Below are 15,506 nucleotides of genomic sequence, written 5' to 3' on the forward strand. Positions count from 1 at the left end.
AGCTAGTAGTAAGTAGGTACTAACATAGGTTAAGGAATTGTTTCTGTACTAACACACAATTATGGGTGTACTTATGCCTGAAATAAAAGTTTATTTATTTATTTATTTTATTTAATCCATCGCCACCATACTACTGAGCACGGGGCTTCTCTCGGGTTTAGGCGATAGCCCACCACGCTAATTGGGAGATTTTACGCACCTTTAGGAACACTATGGAGAACTCTCAGGCGTGCAGGTTTCCACACGATGTTCACCTAATTCCTTAAAACCACCGAGTAGAAATCTTAAAACGCACATAGCTCCAAGAAGTTTAGATGTTCGTGCCCAGGATCGAGCTTCTGACCTTGCGAATAGGAGGCGGACGTTTTAACAATTTCTTAACGGAACTTATCGGATATCACTGCGCATTTAAATTAATAATAATGAATTTCAATAACTATACTAAACCAATTTTGACATAACGTCAACCTTTATCTGTTTGTGAAGTAGGCTAAAACAGCGATATCTTTTTGGCACTGTGAGACCGCAATGCTAGCACCTTGAGATCCCAATGTTTATCAGTTCTTCAAACTAGGTATGTGCATTACCCATTGCCACTTCAGCTTTTCAATGTTCTACTTCTGCGGATCTCCCATTTCTGATTTGATCGTACAAACATCGAAGACAGCTCCCACAGAGTGACTCTGAGCTTTCTTATGAGCTAAAAGGTATAATATAAATTATTTTTATCCCGTATTAAAAGAGAATTTTATAACATAGCATACTCTATGCCCACCCCATTTAAGATGTAAACATATAAGTATAGAGTCAGCCTCCCTTGCAGGGGTGGCTAAATCCAGTCGCCGCGGCGCATCGCCGCCAGACGGTCGCGAGGGGGGTGACTACGCCTAGAAACCAAAAATAAATAAATATTTTCACATTTATTTTCACACCCCTGATTATTATTTTCAAAAAATAATCTTATTGGAAGAAATAAAAAAGTTCTATTTAAAAAATCGTAATTACTCTGTGGTTCCATGTTTTTAAGTTACCCTAAATTATTTCGTGAATTTTCAAATATTTTTTTCGAAATAAATTGGTGGCGTAAAAATGTGTTTTTGAACGTTGAAATCATAGTCAATTTGTGTTGCCTTGGATGAGTGAGGAACAAGTAAGTCAGTCAGTTTTTCAGAGTTATTGATTGCGTTTGTTATAGGTCCCACTTATTATATCTAGATTTTTGGAGGCTGTGGCTGAAATTTTGCATCAAAGACTAGATAAGATTGTAGACAAATTGTAATAGCACGTGACTAGAAAATACAACAATGTTCTTATTTAATAAAAAAAAACAACCTTTCATGCATTTAGTAAGTAAAATACTGCAACCTCAATGCAGTATTTTGGTAAATTGTCCTGTTAACTCTTACTATAGGTACTGATATTTTTAGCATATCTATCTGAATTTCGAAAAATTACATAACTACGTAGAATTAATAATTCGTTAATTCTACCTAAATCCACGAGGACAAAGGCTGAGATCTATTATATAGAGCGCATTAGACTTTGCTCAGACTTAAGACACTATTAAAACGAGACAGACTATATCGCTGGCATAAATCTGTCTCGTTTTAACTGAAACTTAAGTCTGAGCAAAGTCAAAGTACCCTCTATAGATCTCAGCCTAAGTCACGGGCATCAGCTAGTGATATCCATATACTAATATTATAAATGCGATAGTGTGTTTGTCTGTCTGTCTGTCTGCTAGCTTTTCACGGCTTAACCGTTCAACCGATTTTGACGAAATTTGGTACAAATATTATAGCTTGCATCTCGGGAAAGGACAAAGGCTACTTTTCATCCCGGAAAAATGAAGAGTTCCCACAGGATTTTTAAAAACCTAATTCCACGCGGACGAAGTCGCGGGCTTCAGCTAGTGTACCTACCTAATAATGTTAAGCGCTCTAAGGTATTTGCTTTATTATATTTACGTAGGAAGATGAGGTTTTTGAGATGAAACGCGCAAACCTGGGGGAGCCATCGAAATTGTGGGACCCTTATCCATAATCGATTTCCGATATCCACATGGCGTTGTAGCGGAACACCAAATCGCTTTGAGCCACCGCTTTTAGGGTTCCGTACCAACCTGCTTTGAGCCTCAATAGCTCAATAGGTCGACGGTTCAAACCCCGCCCGTTGCACTATTGTCGTACCTACTCCTAGCACAAGCTTGACGCTTAGTTGCAGAGGAAAGGGGAATATTAGTCATTTAACAAGACTAATATTCTTTGAAAAAAACGGGCGCCAACGAGACCCTGATGTTCCTAAGCCTCCGCTGTCCATCCGTCTGTCTGTCGGCGTGGTGTATCTCGTGAACCGGTCCGTAATAGGTAGGGAGTTGTAATTGTCACAGAATATGTATTTCTATTGCTACCTACTATAACAACATAAATAATACTTACTTATTTAAAAAATAAAAATATAAGGTGTAATCCACGTGTAACCAGAACGTTAGCAAAAACTTAGCGTTAATTGTTATACTACCTAAACACAATCCAATACCAATAACCATTTGTCTCATTTTGTAGATTTAGTGATTTAGTATTTTTCAAACCCGCAATGTATAGCGTGCAAAACTCGAGTCATCGAACCTCGCACGACACGGCATTGAATCCGATTGGCCTACTTATGCTACGTTAGTTGACCTTTATCGTCAGTCAGATTATATTATTTACGATAAATTGCAAATAAAACATTTGCAATTTATCGTAAATATTTACAAAATTATAGGATTTTTCAATATTTTTTGAATTTTTTGGTATTATAATACCTGTGATCATCATTACTATCACCTGTCTTCCTTTTTGCCAGCTTTCTGGTTACACTATGTATAGGCGTAAAGAACGTTTAGAATAGAATAGAATATAATATTTTTATGCAAGTAAACTTTTTCAAGTGTGTGTGGCCTACTTACGCAACGTTAGTTGACCTCTAGCATCAGACAGATGTTTTATTTGGAATATATCGTAAATTTTTACAAAATTATAAGGTTTTTTTCGCGTTTTTTTTTTGTGGTATAATACCTAATTATCAATACTAAGCTGTCTTCGTTTTTGCCAGCGTTTTCATTAAATCCTGTATATTTAAGTGTTTTTTCTTGTATGATGGTACGGAACCCTTCATGTGCGACTCGCACTTGACCAGGTTTTACTGGAACCTTGCTAACATAGACATCTTGAAAGTGTAAAAAATACTAGGCCTAAGCTATAATGTATACCTAGATTAGATTACAAAATGGGGTTATTCAAAAGGCGGACCAACAAATTCCTAAAAGGCCGGCAACGCATCGTCGGTTCCTCTGGTGCTGCAAATGTTCATGGGCGGCGGTAATCACTTAACATCAGGTGACCCGCCTGCTCGTAATTGAATCGTCAAATACATCTACCCCTTTATCGGAATGACTTTCCTACCGAGATTAAAAACATTAATTTATAACGACAAAGCAAGAAAATGATAAACATCCTGATTGTTGTTTCATATTGAAAAATGAACAAACAAAGGCTGAATATAACAAACAGACCGGACCATCAATCGTTGCATGAAAGAGCTGTGTTGATGAACAAATCGCTCCCATTCATACAATTGAATGGAGTCTATACCTATCGGTGAACAATCTTCTGACTAGGATGGAAAACTATTTCATAACCTAACTCAATCAAACAACAATTTTAAAATTACTGTTCCATTTTGAAAAGTTTGTTACTGAAAAAAACGTATTATAGAATTATAAAAGACTAGCTTATGCTCGCGACTTCGTCCGCGTGGAGTACTTACACAAATTCCGACTGACGCTAGAGGTCAACAAACTTTGCGTAAATAGACCACTCGAGTCAATGCCGAATCGTAGGTGGGGTATTGACCCCGAGTTTTGCACGCTATACATTGCGGGTTCGAAAAATACTAATTCACTAAAACTACAAGATAAGGCAAATGGTTATTGGCTTTTGACTATGTTTAGGTAGTCTAAGTTTTTGCTAGGGTCTTGGTTACACTTGGGTCCTATATAAAAGGACTAACATTTGATTTCTTGCACGTAGGTATTTACGTCTGGTAACGATTGCTACTATCAATCTTACATGGTGGCTGTCAGGAGCAATTAGTACGTCAATAAGCCTGTATTAATAGCTAGAGGTTTGGCCGATTGATTAATGCGCCCCAATGTGCTTCTAATCCCTTAATACGTCTTAGAGGGTATTTGGATAAGAACGTTATTCGTCGTCGAACGTCCCGGGATCGATTCCTGGCAGGGATTTGTAATTTTATAATTTCTAAATTTCTCGTCTGGTCCGATGGGAGGCTTCGGCCGTGGCTAGTTACCACCCTATCGGCAAAGCCGTGCCGCCAAGCGATTTAGCATTCCGGTACGATGCCGTGTAGAAAGTAGAAACCCAAGGAGCACGTACGGGTTAATTAAAAACTGCCATATACGCCTTCCAGGTTAGTCCGCTTCAATCTTAGACTGCATCGCCACTTACCACCAGGTAAGATTGCAGTTAAGAGCTAACTTGTATCTAAATAAAAAAAATAAAAAGTTAGACTCGCACTTGGCTGATATAATAAGTTTCTTACTAATATACATTATATTATAATATAGTTACTAACATATTTTTTATAACATGGGGTTATTCAAGGGGCGGACCAACAACATCCTAAAAGGCCGGCAACGCATCGGCGGCTCCTCTGGTGCTGCAAATGTTCATGGGCGGCGGTAATCACTTAACATCAGGTGACCCGCCTGCTCGTTTGCTCGCTATATCTATTTTTAAAAAAAGGCTAAGGTGGTTACTAACATAATATTGTCGGCCTTTGTTGTCTGACAAAATAAATATTATTTATTTATTTATTATTTATAATAATAATATAATAATATAGAGATAGAGATGATTATGATTTGGTTATTCCCCTGTGAAATTTAATTATACGCAAAATAAACACAAAGTAAAAGTAAAACAATTCCAAATTAATGTATTCGGTAAACACGCAAATACCTCAAATAACCGACACCTTTTGTAGTGCTAAAACCTAAAACCATTTATCAAACCCGTCCGCTAACTTTACTACAAAAGGTTTCTTTCATAAAGTCGTCTTTAAAGGGAGGATTTTCGACAAATTTTGCCACAGTAACATGCGGCTTATTTTTTCTTAAAGATTAATTGAGAAAAGAAGTTTATTTTACGTTTTTTGCGAAGACATTCCTATTCTTTACTCAGGAAAAACAACGCCCATTCAAACATTTTTGTGAAGAATTTTCTTCCTTTTATAACGAAATTGTAATGAATCAATCTTCATATTTTCTTTATGGACAAAAATAACAAATTTCTATCAATATTAAATTATCTAAATAATTATAAAAGGAAAAGATGACTGACTGACTGATTGATCTATCAACGCACAGCTCAAACTACTAGAGAGATCGGGTTGAAAGTTGGTATGCAGATAGCTATTGTGACGTAGGCATCCGCTAAGAAAGGATTTTTGAAAATTAAAATTAAATAGGGGTTCGAAATTTGTGTAGTCCACGCGGACGAAGTCGCGAGCATAAGCTAGTATTAATAAAAGGAAAAGTTGACTGATTGATCTACCAACGCACAGCTGAAACTACGGGACGGATCGAGCTGAATTTCGACATGCAGATAGCTATTGACTATTGTCACGTAGGCATCCGCTAAGAAAGGATTTTTGAAAATTCCAGCCCTAAGGGGCTGAAATAGGGGTTTGAAAGGAGATCGCCCGTGAACGGGTCCTCCTTTGTGGCGCGCCGGGTCAAAACTTATACTAATTTAAAATATACTAATACTAATACTAAATTAAATACTTATACTAATATTATATACTTATACTAATTTAATATAAAGCATATTTTACTTACTTACTTACTTTACTTACTTACTTACTTAATTTTTAAAAATGTGTTATTTTTTACGATTATATGTTTCGTTACGACTTTTCTTTCACTCTATTATTGAAAATATCAACAATTACAGTGAAAATCGTAAACATCCATTTATTTTGAAGAAGTATTAATTAAATATAACTTCAATATCAGCAATATAAAAAATAAGATTTCTTTATAACCAGGGTGAATAAATGGAAATCGTTTGCAGAATATAAAAAGGTAATTATTTGTCTACAAAATAAAATTAAAACCATGATGACATAACAATTATATTAGGAGGGGCCCAAAGCTCCTAAGAAAATGGGCAATCTCCTATTATTTACATGAAATACCTGTAATACAAGCATCGCCATTTATAATGAAAATCATTTATCAAACTGATCCCCGGGGTTGGGTAACGCAACACCACCGAGTCGTTACGTGTAACACCATCCATTACAACAAAGAGTTTGCCCTGATTCTGTACCTTCAGGACGGCAACAAAGGAGTCGTCTACAGACCTTTAATATGGAAAATTAATTAATAAATAAATCATCATTATTTAATACTATATGCTCGCGACTTCGTCCGCGTGGACTACAAAATTTCAAACCCCTATTTCACGCCCTTAGGGGTTGAATTTTCCAAAATACTTTCTTAGCGGATGCCTACGTCATAATAGCTATCTGCATGCCAAATTTCAGCCCGATCCGTCCAGTAGTTTGAGCTGTGCGTTGATAGATCAGTCAGTCAGTCAGTCATCTTTTCCTTTTATATATTTAGATTGGCCAGTAAATCAAAACAAATTCAATTACTGGAGCCGATACGTGGGTACTCTGACGGATCGAGACGTCTAACGAGATTTATAAACATATCTGAGAAAAATATACATTTCTTGGATATCAATCTTTTACGGATTTATCAGTATAAGTATACATTTATCATATAAGATACATGAATCAATCACTCTCAGTAAATTATATTTATTAGGGTTCCGTACCCCAAAAGGAAAAACGAAACCCTTATAACATCACTTTGTTGTCTGTCTGTCTGTCGGTCTGTCAAGAAACCTACAGGGTACTTCCCGTTGACCTAGAATCATGAAATTTGGCAGGTAGGTAGGTCTTATAGTAGACATTAGGGGAAAAATCTGAAAACCGTGAAAAAAATTAAATTGTGGTCGTGAACTAAAAATTAGTACCCATGAAAAAAATCACGTCGATTCGTTGGTCCGTGCGACGTGATTGAAGGACAAACCAATAAACCAACAAAGAAAGTAGGTATAATATGGTAACGAGAAGCCTAGCATATTATTAGGTACAAGTCAACCCGTGTGTAAATCTTTCCTCCTTACCTTGTCCCACGCTACGTGGGGTCGGCACAACATGTCTTCTTCTTCCACTCGCTTCTGTCATCCGTCAACGAATTATCCACTCCTTTTACACGCATATCCTCTTTCACGCAATCCATCCACCTTTTCTTTGGTCGTCCTCTTCTCCTTATTCCTTCCACATTTTCCAAGTTACATGTCTTTCTTCCCTCCGCATTATATGCCCATACCATGCTATTGAGTCAAGTCTTCTCATCGTCAATTCCTCAGTGCCTCAAGACGAAAGTCTTTAACCAGTGTGTTCTTCCCGTCCTCACCTATGGTGCTGAAACGTGGACACTAACAAACGGCCTTGTCCACAAACTCAAAGTCGCTCAGCGAGCTATGGAGAGGGCTATGTTAGGAGTTTCCTTGAGGGACAAGATCCGAAATGAGGAGATCCGCAGGAGAACCAAGGTCACTGACATAGCCCAAACTATTAGCAAGCTGAAGTGGCAGTGGGCAGGTCATGCCTGTCGTAGAGGCGATGTCCGTTGGAGCCGGAAAGTCCTTGTGTGGAGACCGCGTTTAAGCAAGCGTAGTGTGGGACGCCCTCCAGCACGATGGACCGACGATATAAAGAGGCTGGCGGGAAGTGGCTGGATGAGGAAGGCTGCGGACCGGGTGTGGTGGCGCTCTTTAGGGAAGGCCTATGTCCAACAGTGGACGTCCACAGGCTGATGATGATGATGATGATGATGATGATGCTAGCCTATTAATATTGCCGTGTGTAAATTTATATCAGTAAAAATATGCTCAATTGTCATTTTGATGGCTCAGTTCTATTTCTCTAACGCCGCCGTCGGGAATCAAATAATCCGCACGTCATCTCTGTAGAGATATCATCAAAGAGCAGAACGGGAAACTTGTAGAAGCTAACTACGTCAAATCCAAAGGCTCCCCTTATCTTTTGCCCGCATAAGCAACTTCAAACTCCTTCTTTCTTTGACGAGAGTCTCTTGTCTTTTACATAAATAATTATGTGCAAAAAGCCATGGTTTTGCCGCGAGCTTCATATTAAGTATATAAGACATACCTAGTTAAGTAAATTACGTCAAAAACTAAAAATTTGAATAAAAAACCGGCCAAGTGCGAGTCGGGCTCGCGCAACGAGGGTTCCGTATTACAGTCGTATTTTTTCGACATTTTGCACGATAATTCAAAAACTATGATACATAAAAATAAATAAAAATCTGTTTTAGAATGCACATGTGAAGACATTTCATATGATACCCCACTTGATAGGTATAAGTTATCTTACTTCGAAAATTGAAAATACTAATTATTAGTTCATGACCACAATTTAATTTTTTTTGTGTGATATACCCACAAATTCACGTTTTCGAGATTTTTTCCCAAATGTCTGCTACAAGACCTACCTATCTGCCACATTTCATGATTCTAGGTCAACGGGAAATACCCTGTAGGTTTCTTGACTGATAGACAGACAGGCAGACAGACAACAAAGTGATCCTATAAGGGTTCCGTTTTTTCTTTTGAGGTACGGAACCCTAAAAATACAGAAAATAGTTCTTTACTTAAATTAAAACCTATAAGAAATCTATATGTATGTAAATCCCTCAATATTTTGCGTGCAAACTTACATATTCATCGTACGGAACCCTTTCACCGCGACTTCAACTCGCACTTGTTCGGTTTTTTACTCTCCAGTTAATTTTAACCTCCTAGTAAGCACACGGAGTAAGCTCGCGAGAAGTAAAACATCCGAGCCGACAGTTGGCAAACTTGTTATTTGCTCAGCTTTCAGGGACAATGAAGCGTTTTTAGATTCTATCCGTTGACACTGCAGCTTGTGGGGATTAAACAAGTCAATCGGGCCGATTCTCTTGTACACAACCTCTAAACTAAACTAAATTAACAAGTCTAAATCTAGTGCTATCCTTTTCCGCAAGCAACATTATAAAAGGGATAGCAATAGATTTAGACGTGTCATTTTAGTTTAGTTTAGAGATTGTGTACAAGAGAATCGGCCCCAGTATTTATTTATTTCCGATCTTGTATATGTTGTATAGAAGCAGGCGTTACTTTGCGGAACCTGCATGTTTAGCAGTGGGAGGGCGGGCGGTGCATTTCGCATGCTGCATGTTGCATCATACAGATTTGACCTGTTTCAGCGGATTACAACAAATTATGCTTTTGGTTCATTGTATTTCCGATGTCTTATAAAGGAATTGGAGGGCAATATTCCGTATTTTGAAACTTGCTTTAATGGTAAAGGAACATCGTGAGAAAACCTGCATGCCCGAGAGTTCTACAATAAATAATGTAAACCGCACTTGGACAGCGTGGTTGACCACGGCCTAAACAATTCCAATCTGATAGTATAGGATGCTCAGTTATCACTGAGCACGGTCTCCTCTTAGAATAAGGAGCAGGCTAGTTGCAGATGTCTGAATTATTAATGCGAATTACTCGTAGCCCGAATTCGAACCATTTGCCGAGTCCCAACTCCCGATAGTGGAGTAACAAAGCGTCTTTGGTAGGCTTCGTAAATCGTAGGTGATATTGGCAAGCCAGTCTGCCAGTCTGACCGTGACCCACAATGCTAGGCGTCACAAACACTGGCGTGTGAACAGAGACAAAGGTTTCACACTTTGGAGCTTTTCTTGTGCCTTTTCATTTTAACAGACACTGATAAATGAGACAACAAAAACAAAATATATAGAAAAGGACAAACTGATGACTAACATAATGTCAATGTACAGCTCAAATAGGAATAATACTAATTGTTTTTAAAGTTCAAACCATTGAGTTTAGAGAATTTCTGCATTAAAGATTTGTTTTGTAACGTAAACTACCACTGAGAGAGAAAAATTCCAAATTTCAGAAATATAAATTCAAAAAATATGAAATTGCGAAGACTGAAAGATATATGGAAGACAGACAAACAGAATGATAGACAATATGGTGATTTGTTACGTGTTAAGAAATTGTTAAAACTAACTTAAAACTAAAACTACGAGGGCTCCAAACGCGCCCAAGTCTGCGGAGAGCCCACTACAAAATCAGCTGGGTATTCTTTTTATTATCACCAGTTTACAAAATCACTAAACTTATTATAACTATTAGTTTACAATGTTAATGAAAACAAACTAATAAAATTAATAACTACGAGTGAATTGTCGTACTTAATGTCTTATGCCTGAGTTCGGCCCTCATCTAGAATTTCCCAATTTGCCCTAAGAATCCGAAGCGTTTGGGCAAAATGAGGGAAAATAACCTACATATTTATAAAGGTTGACACAAACGCGCCGGTCCGGTTTTTGTTGTATAAAGAATATTTTCTTAAAATATTCACCTTCTCTCCTCGATTTAATTCTTGTATCATCCATTGGTCATGTTGAAAAGCATGGCCAGTGCGAAGCTTCTGCCTTTTCGTACCACGACTTACTCTTTTTGTCTTACAAATTAAAACCTCCTAAATTTAAACCGAGGATCGTTCTCCAGCGCAATTTTAGTAGAATGGACGTGGATCGATTGCGCGAGGATGCTGCTAAAATTGACTGGTCAGGAGTCACGAAAGTCGATACCGTTGACGAAATGGTATCTGTCCTTAACTCCTTAATCACGCAGCTGTACGACTTACACGCTCCAATTCGTCCGGTTCGAATGAAACATCTTCCTGCACCCTGGCTCACTGCGGATATCAAAAAACTCCAAGAAAGAAGGAATATAGCTAAATCTAAATACCGTTTGAACCCGAGTGATTCCAATCGTGATAAATATCACAGGGCACGTAATCGCTGCAACAGGGCGTGTAGAGATAGCCAACGACGCCATATCTATAAATCGGTTGTTGAGGAAGAAAACTCGACAAAAGTGTGGAATTTTCTCAGATCTTTAGGGGTTGGAAAGGCAAAACAAAATTTGAATTCCCTTAATTTAGACTTAAATCAGCTAAATCAGCATTTCTCCTCTTCCGCTACTATAAACAGTACCGCTAAATTAAGCACTATTAACCAACTTTCTGCTACATCAACTCCTGACTTCCCTCCTCTTTTCTTTAGCCAATTTACTATCAGTGATGTTAAGAAGAACATCTTAGCCATCTCTTCCGACGCAGTTGGATCTGATTGCATTAGTCGTAAGATGATCATCCCAATCCTTGATATCTTAGCTCCTATTATCACATACGTCTTTAACCATTCCATTGATTCCAAAGAGTTCCCTTCATCCTGGAAAGACGCTCAAATAATCCCACTCCCTAAGAAACCTAATCCAACTTATGCTGACTATCGTCCCATATCCATCCTTCCTTTTCTGTCCAAAGCACTTGAGCGCCTTATACACCAACAGCTGAGTGCGTTCCTTTCTAAACATAATCTTCTAAATCCTTTTCAATCTGGTTTCCGTCCCGGTCATAGTACAACTACTGCATTAATTAAAATTACGGATGACATACGGCGTGGTATGGATAATCGACAGGTTACGGTACTGACATTACTTGATTTTAGTAATGCCTTCAATACTGTGGACTTTGATATTATACTCGCTGTATTAAGTTCTCTTAACATATCTCCTGAGGTAATTAGCTGGTTTCAAAGTTACTTGCATGGACGCCGACAACGTGTACGAGTACAAGACTCATCTTCTGATTGGTCTGTTGTCAGGGCCGGCGTCCCGCAAGGTGGCGTGTTGTCTCCTCTCTTGTTTTCCATTTTCATCAATTCTATTTGCTCCCATATTACTTCTCTCTACCACCTGTATGCAGACGATTTACAGATCTATTCACAGTGTAAAATAGAAGATTTGCCCGACACTATTAATTTGGTAAATGAAAATCTTTTACAAATTTCAAAATGGAGTAACTCATTTGGCCTAACAGTGAATCCAAAGAAGACTCAGGTCATTATTATCGGGAGTCCAAAATTAATGTCTCGGGTAACATTAGCACAGCTGCCGCCTATAATGTTCGATGGGGTTCATATTCCATACAGCAGCAAAGTAAAAAATCTAGGCATTACTTTTGACCAATCTCTGACTTGGATACCACAAATGAGTGAGCTGAGCAGAAAGATGTTTGGTGCAGTCGGCTCTCTCCGAAGATTGCGTAATGTTCTTCCTATTCCTGCTAAGGTTGCGCTGGCTCAGTCTCTACTTCTACCAATCCTCGATTACGCTGATACTTGCTATCTTAACCTAACTGAGGACCAACTGAACAAACTTGAGCGGCTTCAAAATCTTTGTATAAGGTTCGTATTTGGGCTGCGAAAGTATGACCATGTCTCCGAGTACCGCCGTAAGCTCAAGTGGCTCCCGATTCGTCTTCGCAGGAATACTCATATTCTTCATCTTCTTTACTGTATACTGTTCAATCCCTCCATTCCTCTTTATCTTAAAGAACGTTTTGAGTACCGATGTGATACACACTCTTTTTCTCTTCGTTCTCAAAATAATCTACGCCTGAAAATTCCTACACACTCCTCTTCTTATTATGCTAAATCATTTACTGTTACCGCTATACTGCTATGGAATTCTCTCCCCTTGGATATCAAACAGTCTCAATCACTATCTATTTTTAAAACAAAATTGAAGCTATTTTATTTATCCTCCATTTGATGTGTTTATTTATTTTTACTTTTATTCCACTTATCTGTCGTCTATTCCTCTCTTATTTACTGTTGTATTTTCATTTATATATATATATACATACGTATATTATGTGTATTTACTTTATTTAATTAGTACACCCCTTCCGCTTTCTTTAATTTTTATAATATCCTCTACCCTAAGGTTGCCTGGAAGAGATCGCTATTTTAGCGATAAGGCCGCCTATTGTACATGCTGTATTTGTTATATGTCTATTGTTTTTGTTTTGGTGTACAATAAAGCATATTTTACTTTTACTTTACTTTACTTCTTTTTTTTGCATAATATTATTTAAAAACCAGCCAAGTGCGAGTCAGACTCGCGCACTGAGGGTTCCGTACTACAATCGTATTTTATCGTCATTTTGCACGATAAACCAAAAACTAATATGCTTAAAAATAAATAAAAATCTGTTTGAGAATGTACAAGTAAAACCCTTTCATATGATACCCCACTTGATATAGCATTCTTACTTTGAAAGTCGAAAATAGCAATATTTGTTCATGAACACATTTTAATTTTTTTCTTGTGATGTAACCACAAATTCACGGTTTTCAAAATCTTCCCCAAATGTCTGCTATAAGACCTACCTACCTGTCAAATTTCATGATTCTAGGTCAACGGGAAGTACCCTGTAGGTTTCTTGACAGACAGACAACCGGGTGGCCTTTCGGGATTCAGTCCGCTCATTAGAATAGAATAGAATAGAATAGAATAATGTTTATTCGAGGTATATAGGTGGTACATGGTGTAGGCAATATCGTCCTGTACAGCAGTGCAACACCTCGAACAGGTAGGTCACTCAGCTTGTGTTGAGACGTCGGGCCCCTCAGACACAAACCTCTAGAGCAAACATCTGAGGTACCAGTAACCAGACGCCCCAACGCTGATTTTCAGTGACCGCCTTTTAAATATTACCTAAACGTCAGTGGCATAGAATATATTATAAAGTTGGCGAGGAAATGGATAAATAAAATGAAATAAAGTGTTTAAAGTTTTTAAATTTCAAGTGATTTAGGACATAAAAGAAGAAATAAGAAATAATACATAATAATAAACATAACATTAACCGTTGAGCTATTGAGGCTCAATTTGTCTGTAACGTCCTTGGTTTAGATGCAGAGTGACCCGGGCGTTCGGCGCCGGGCCGTGTGCGTCCGCGCTAAAGGCCCGTCAATTAATAAAATAAAGTTGGCAGTGGCCGGGCGGCGGGCGGCGGGCCCGCATTGCGACAGCCCCTACAATAATTTACATTATATTCAAACATTTGTTATAAACGACAATCTGTGTACACCCGCGCCGCTCACCGTTCCGTTTCTGCGGATAATATTCTTATCTATACTTATAATAAAACTATAACAGGTCCAATTCTGTACATTTCTGTATACATATTTTGAAAATTTTGAACGCAAGAAGTTCATCTCAATATTATTTACTATGCAATTATGATACAAATACTTATCTCTTCTAAATATATAAAAGGACTGACTGACTGACTGATCTATCAATGCACAGCTCAAACTACTGGACGGATCGGGCTGAAATTTGGCATGCAGATAGTTATTAAGACGTAAGCATCCGCTAAGAAAGGATTTTAGAAAATTCAACCCCTAAGGGGGTGAAATAGGGGTTTGAAATTTATGTAGTCCACGCGGACAAAGTCGCGAGCATAAGCTAGTGCCTATTAAAAAATGAAATAATTTTCTTTTTAATATTTATCGTATTTTGAAATTATACACAAGTTTCAATATGTTGCCGTTTTTGACATACCTATAGCATCGAATTCAATCTCCATTATTCGTAGTCCACGCGGACGAAGTCTCGGGCATGAGCTAGTATAGTAAAAATTGTTATAATTGGATAAAAATTATTGTAAACTAGAGGATGCCCGCGATGTCGTCCGCGTAGATTTAGGTTTTTGAAAATTCCGCGGGAACTCTTAATTGATTTTCCGGCACAAAAAGTAGCCTATGTCCAATTTTTTCAAATATTTCATCAAATTTCATCAAAATCGGTTAAACTGTTGGGCCGTGAAAAGCTAGCAAACAGACAGAAGGGCATAATTTCGCATTTATAATATTAGTATGGATAAAATATTAAAAAGCTAATTTATGAAGACATCACCGGTACATTACTGAGCACGGCTCACCTCTCAGAGCATGAGAAGTGTCTAGACCATAATCTGGCACCCGGGCGCCGTTCCATCCGTCACTTGGTATATTTTGAGCTCGTCAACTTTTTACGACGTTTGTGCTCTGAAGAATTTTCGTATACAGAGAACTTATTCGCATGAATTTTGTCATATAACGTCCCCTCGTAAACGCTCGGAAGTTTCACGTTATTGAGCCCTCGTTATATTTGCATGTGCCCTGGTTACTCTACACAAGAAACCGGCCAAGTGCGAGTCGGATTCGCACACGAAGGGTTCCGTACTATCGTACAGGATATTTTAACATTTTTATGTGCGAAATTGCAAGATAATTGTAATTATTGACAACAGCGCCATCTTTATGTGATTTGATAGATTAATCTAAATATATAAAAGGAAAAGGTGACTGACTGACTGACTGACTGAATGACTGACTGACTGACTGACTGATCTATCAACGCACAGCT

The 15,506-nt window shown here is 38.0% G+C and overlaps 1 protein-coding gene across 2 annotated transcripts in view; it reads left to right on the plus strand.

Annotated features, from left to right (window-relative positions):
• The first annotated feature begins 855 nt into the window (after positions 1-855).
• The window catches only part of LOC117983734 (facilitated trehalose transporter Tret1-like), a 51,218-nt gene continuing 36,567 nt past the window's right edge, over positions 856-15,506 (plus strand). The window contains exon 1 of one of the 2 annotated variants that reach the window (XM_069499966.1): positions 856-1,158. In XM_069499966.1, the coding sequence (XP_069356067.1) occupies positions 1,136-1,158 (23 nt within the window). In that variant the 5' untranslated portion in view covers positions 856-1,135. The remainder of the gene's footprint in view (positions 1,159-15,506) is intronic. The other variant, XM_034970345.2, reaches the window with a different exon arrangement.

This window comes from Maniola hyperantus, chromosome 7 (assembly GCF_902806685.2).
Source record: "Maniola hyperantus chromosome 7, iAphHyp1.2, whole genome shotgun sequence".
NCBI lineage: Eukaryota > Metazoa > Arthropoda > Insecta > Lepidoptera > Nymphalidae > Maniola > Maniola hyperantus.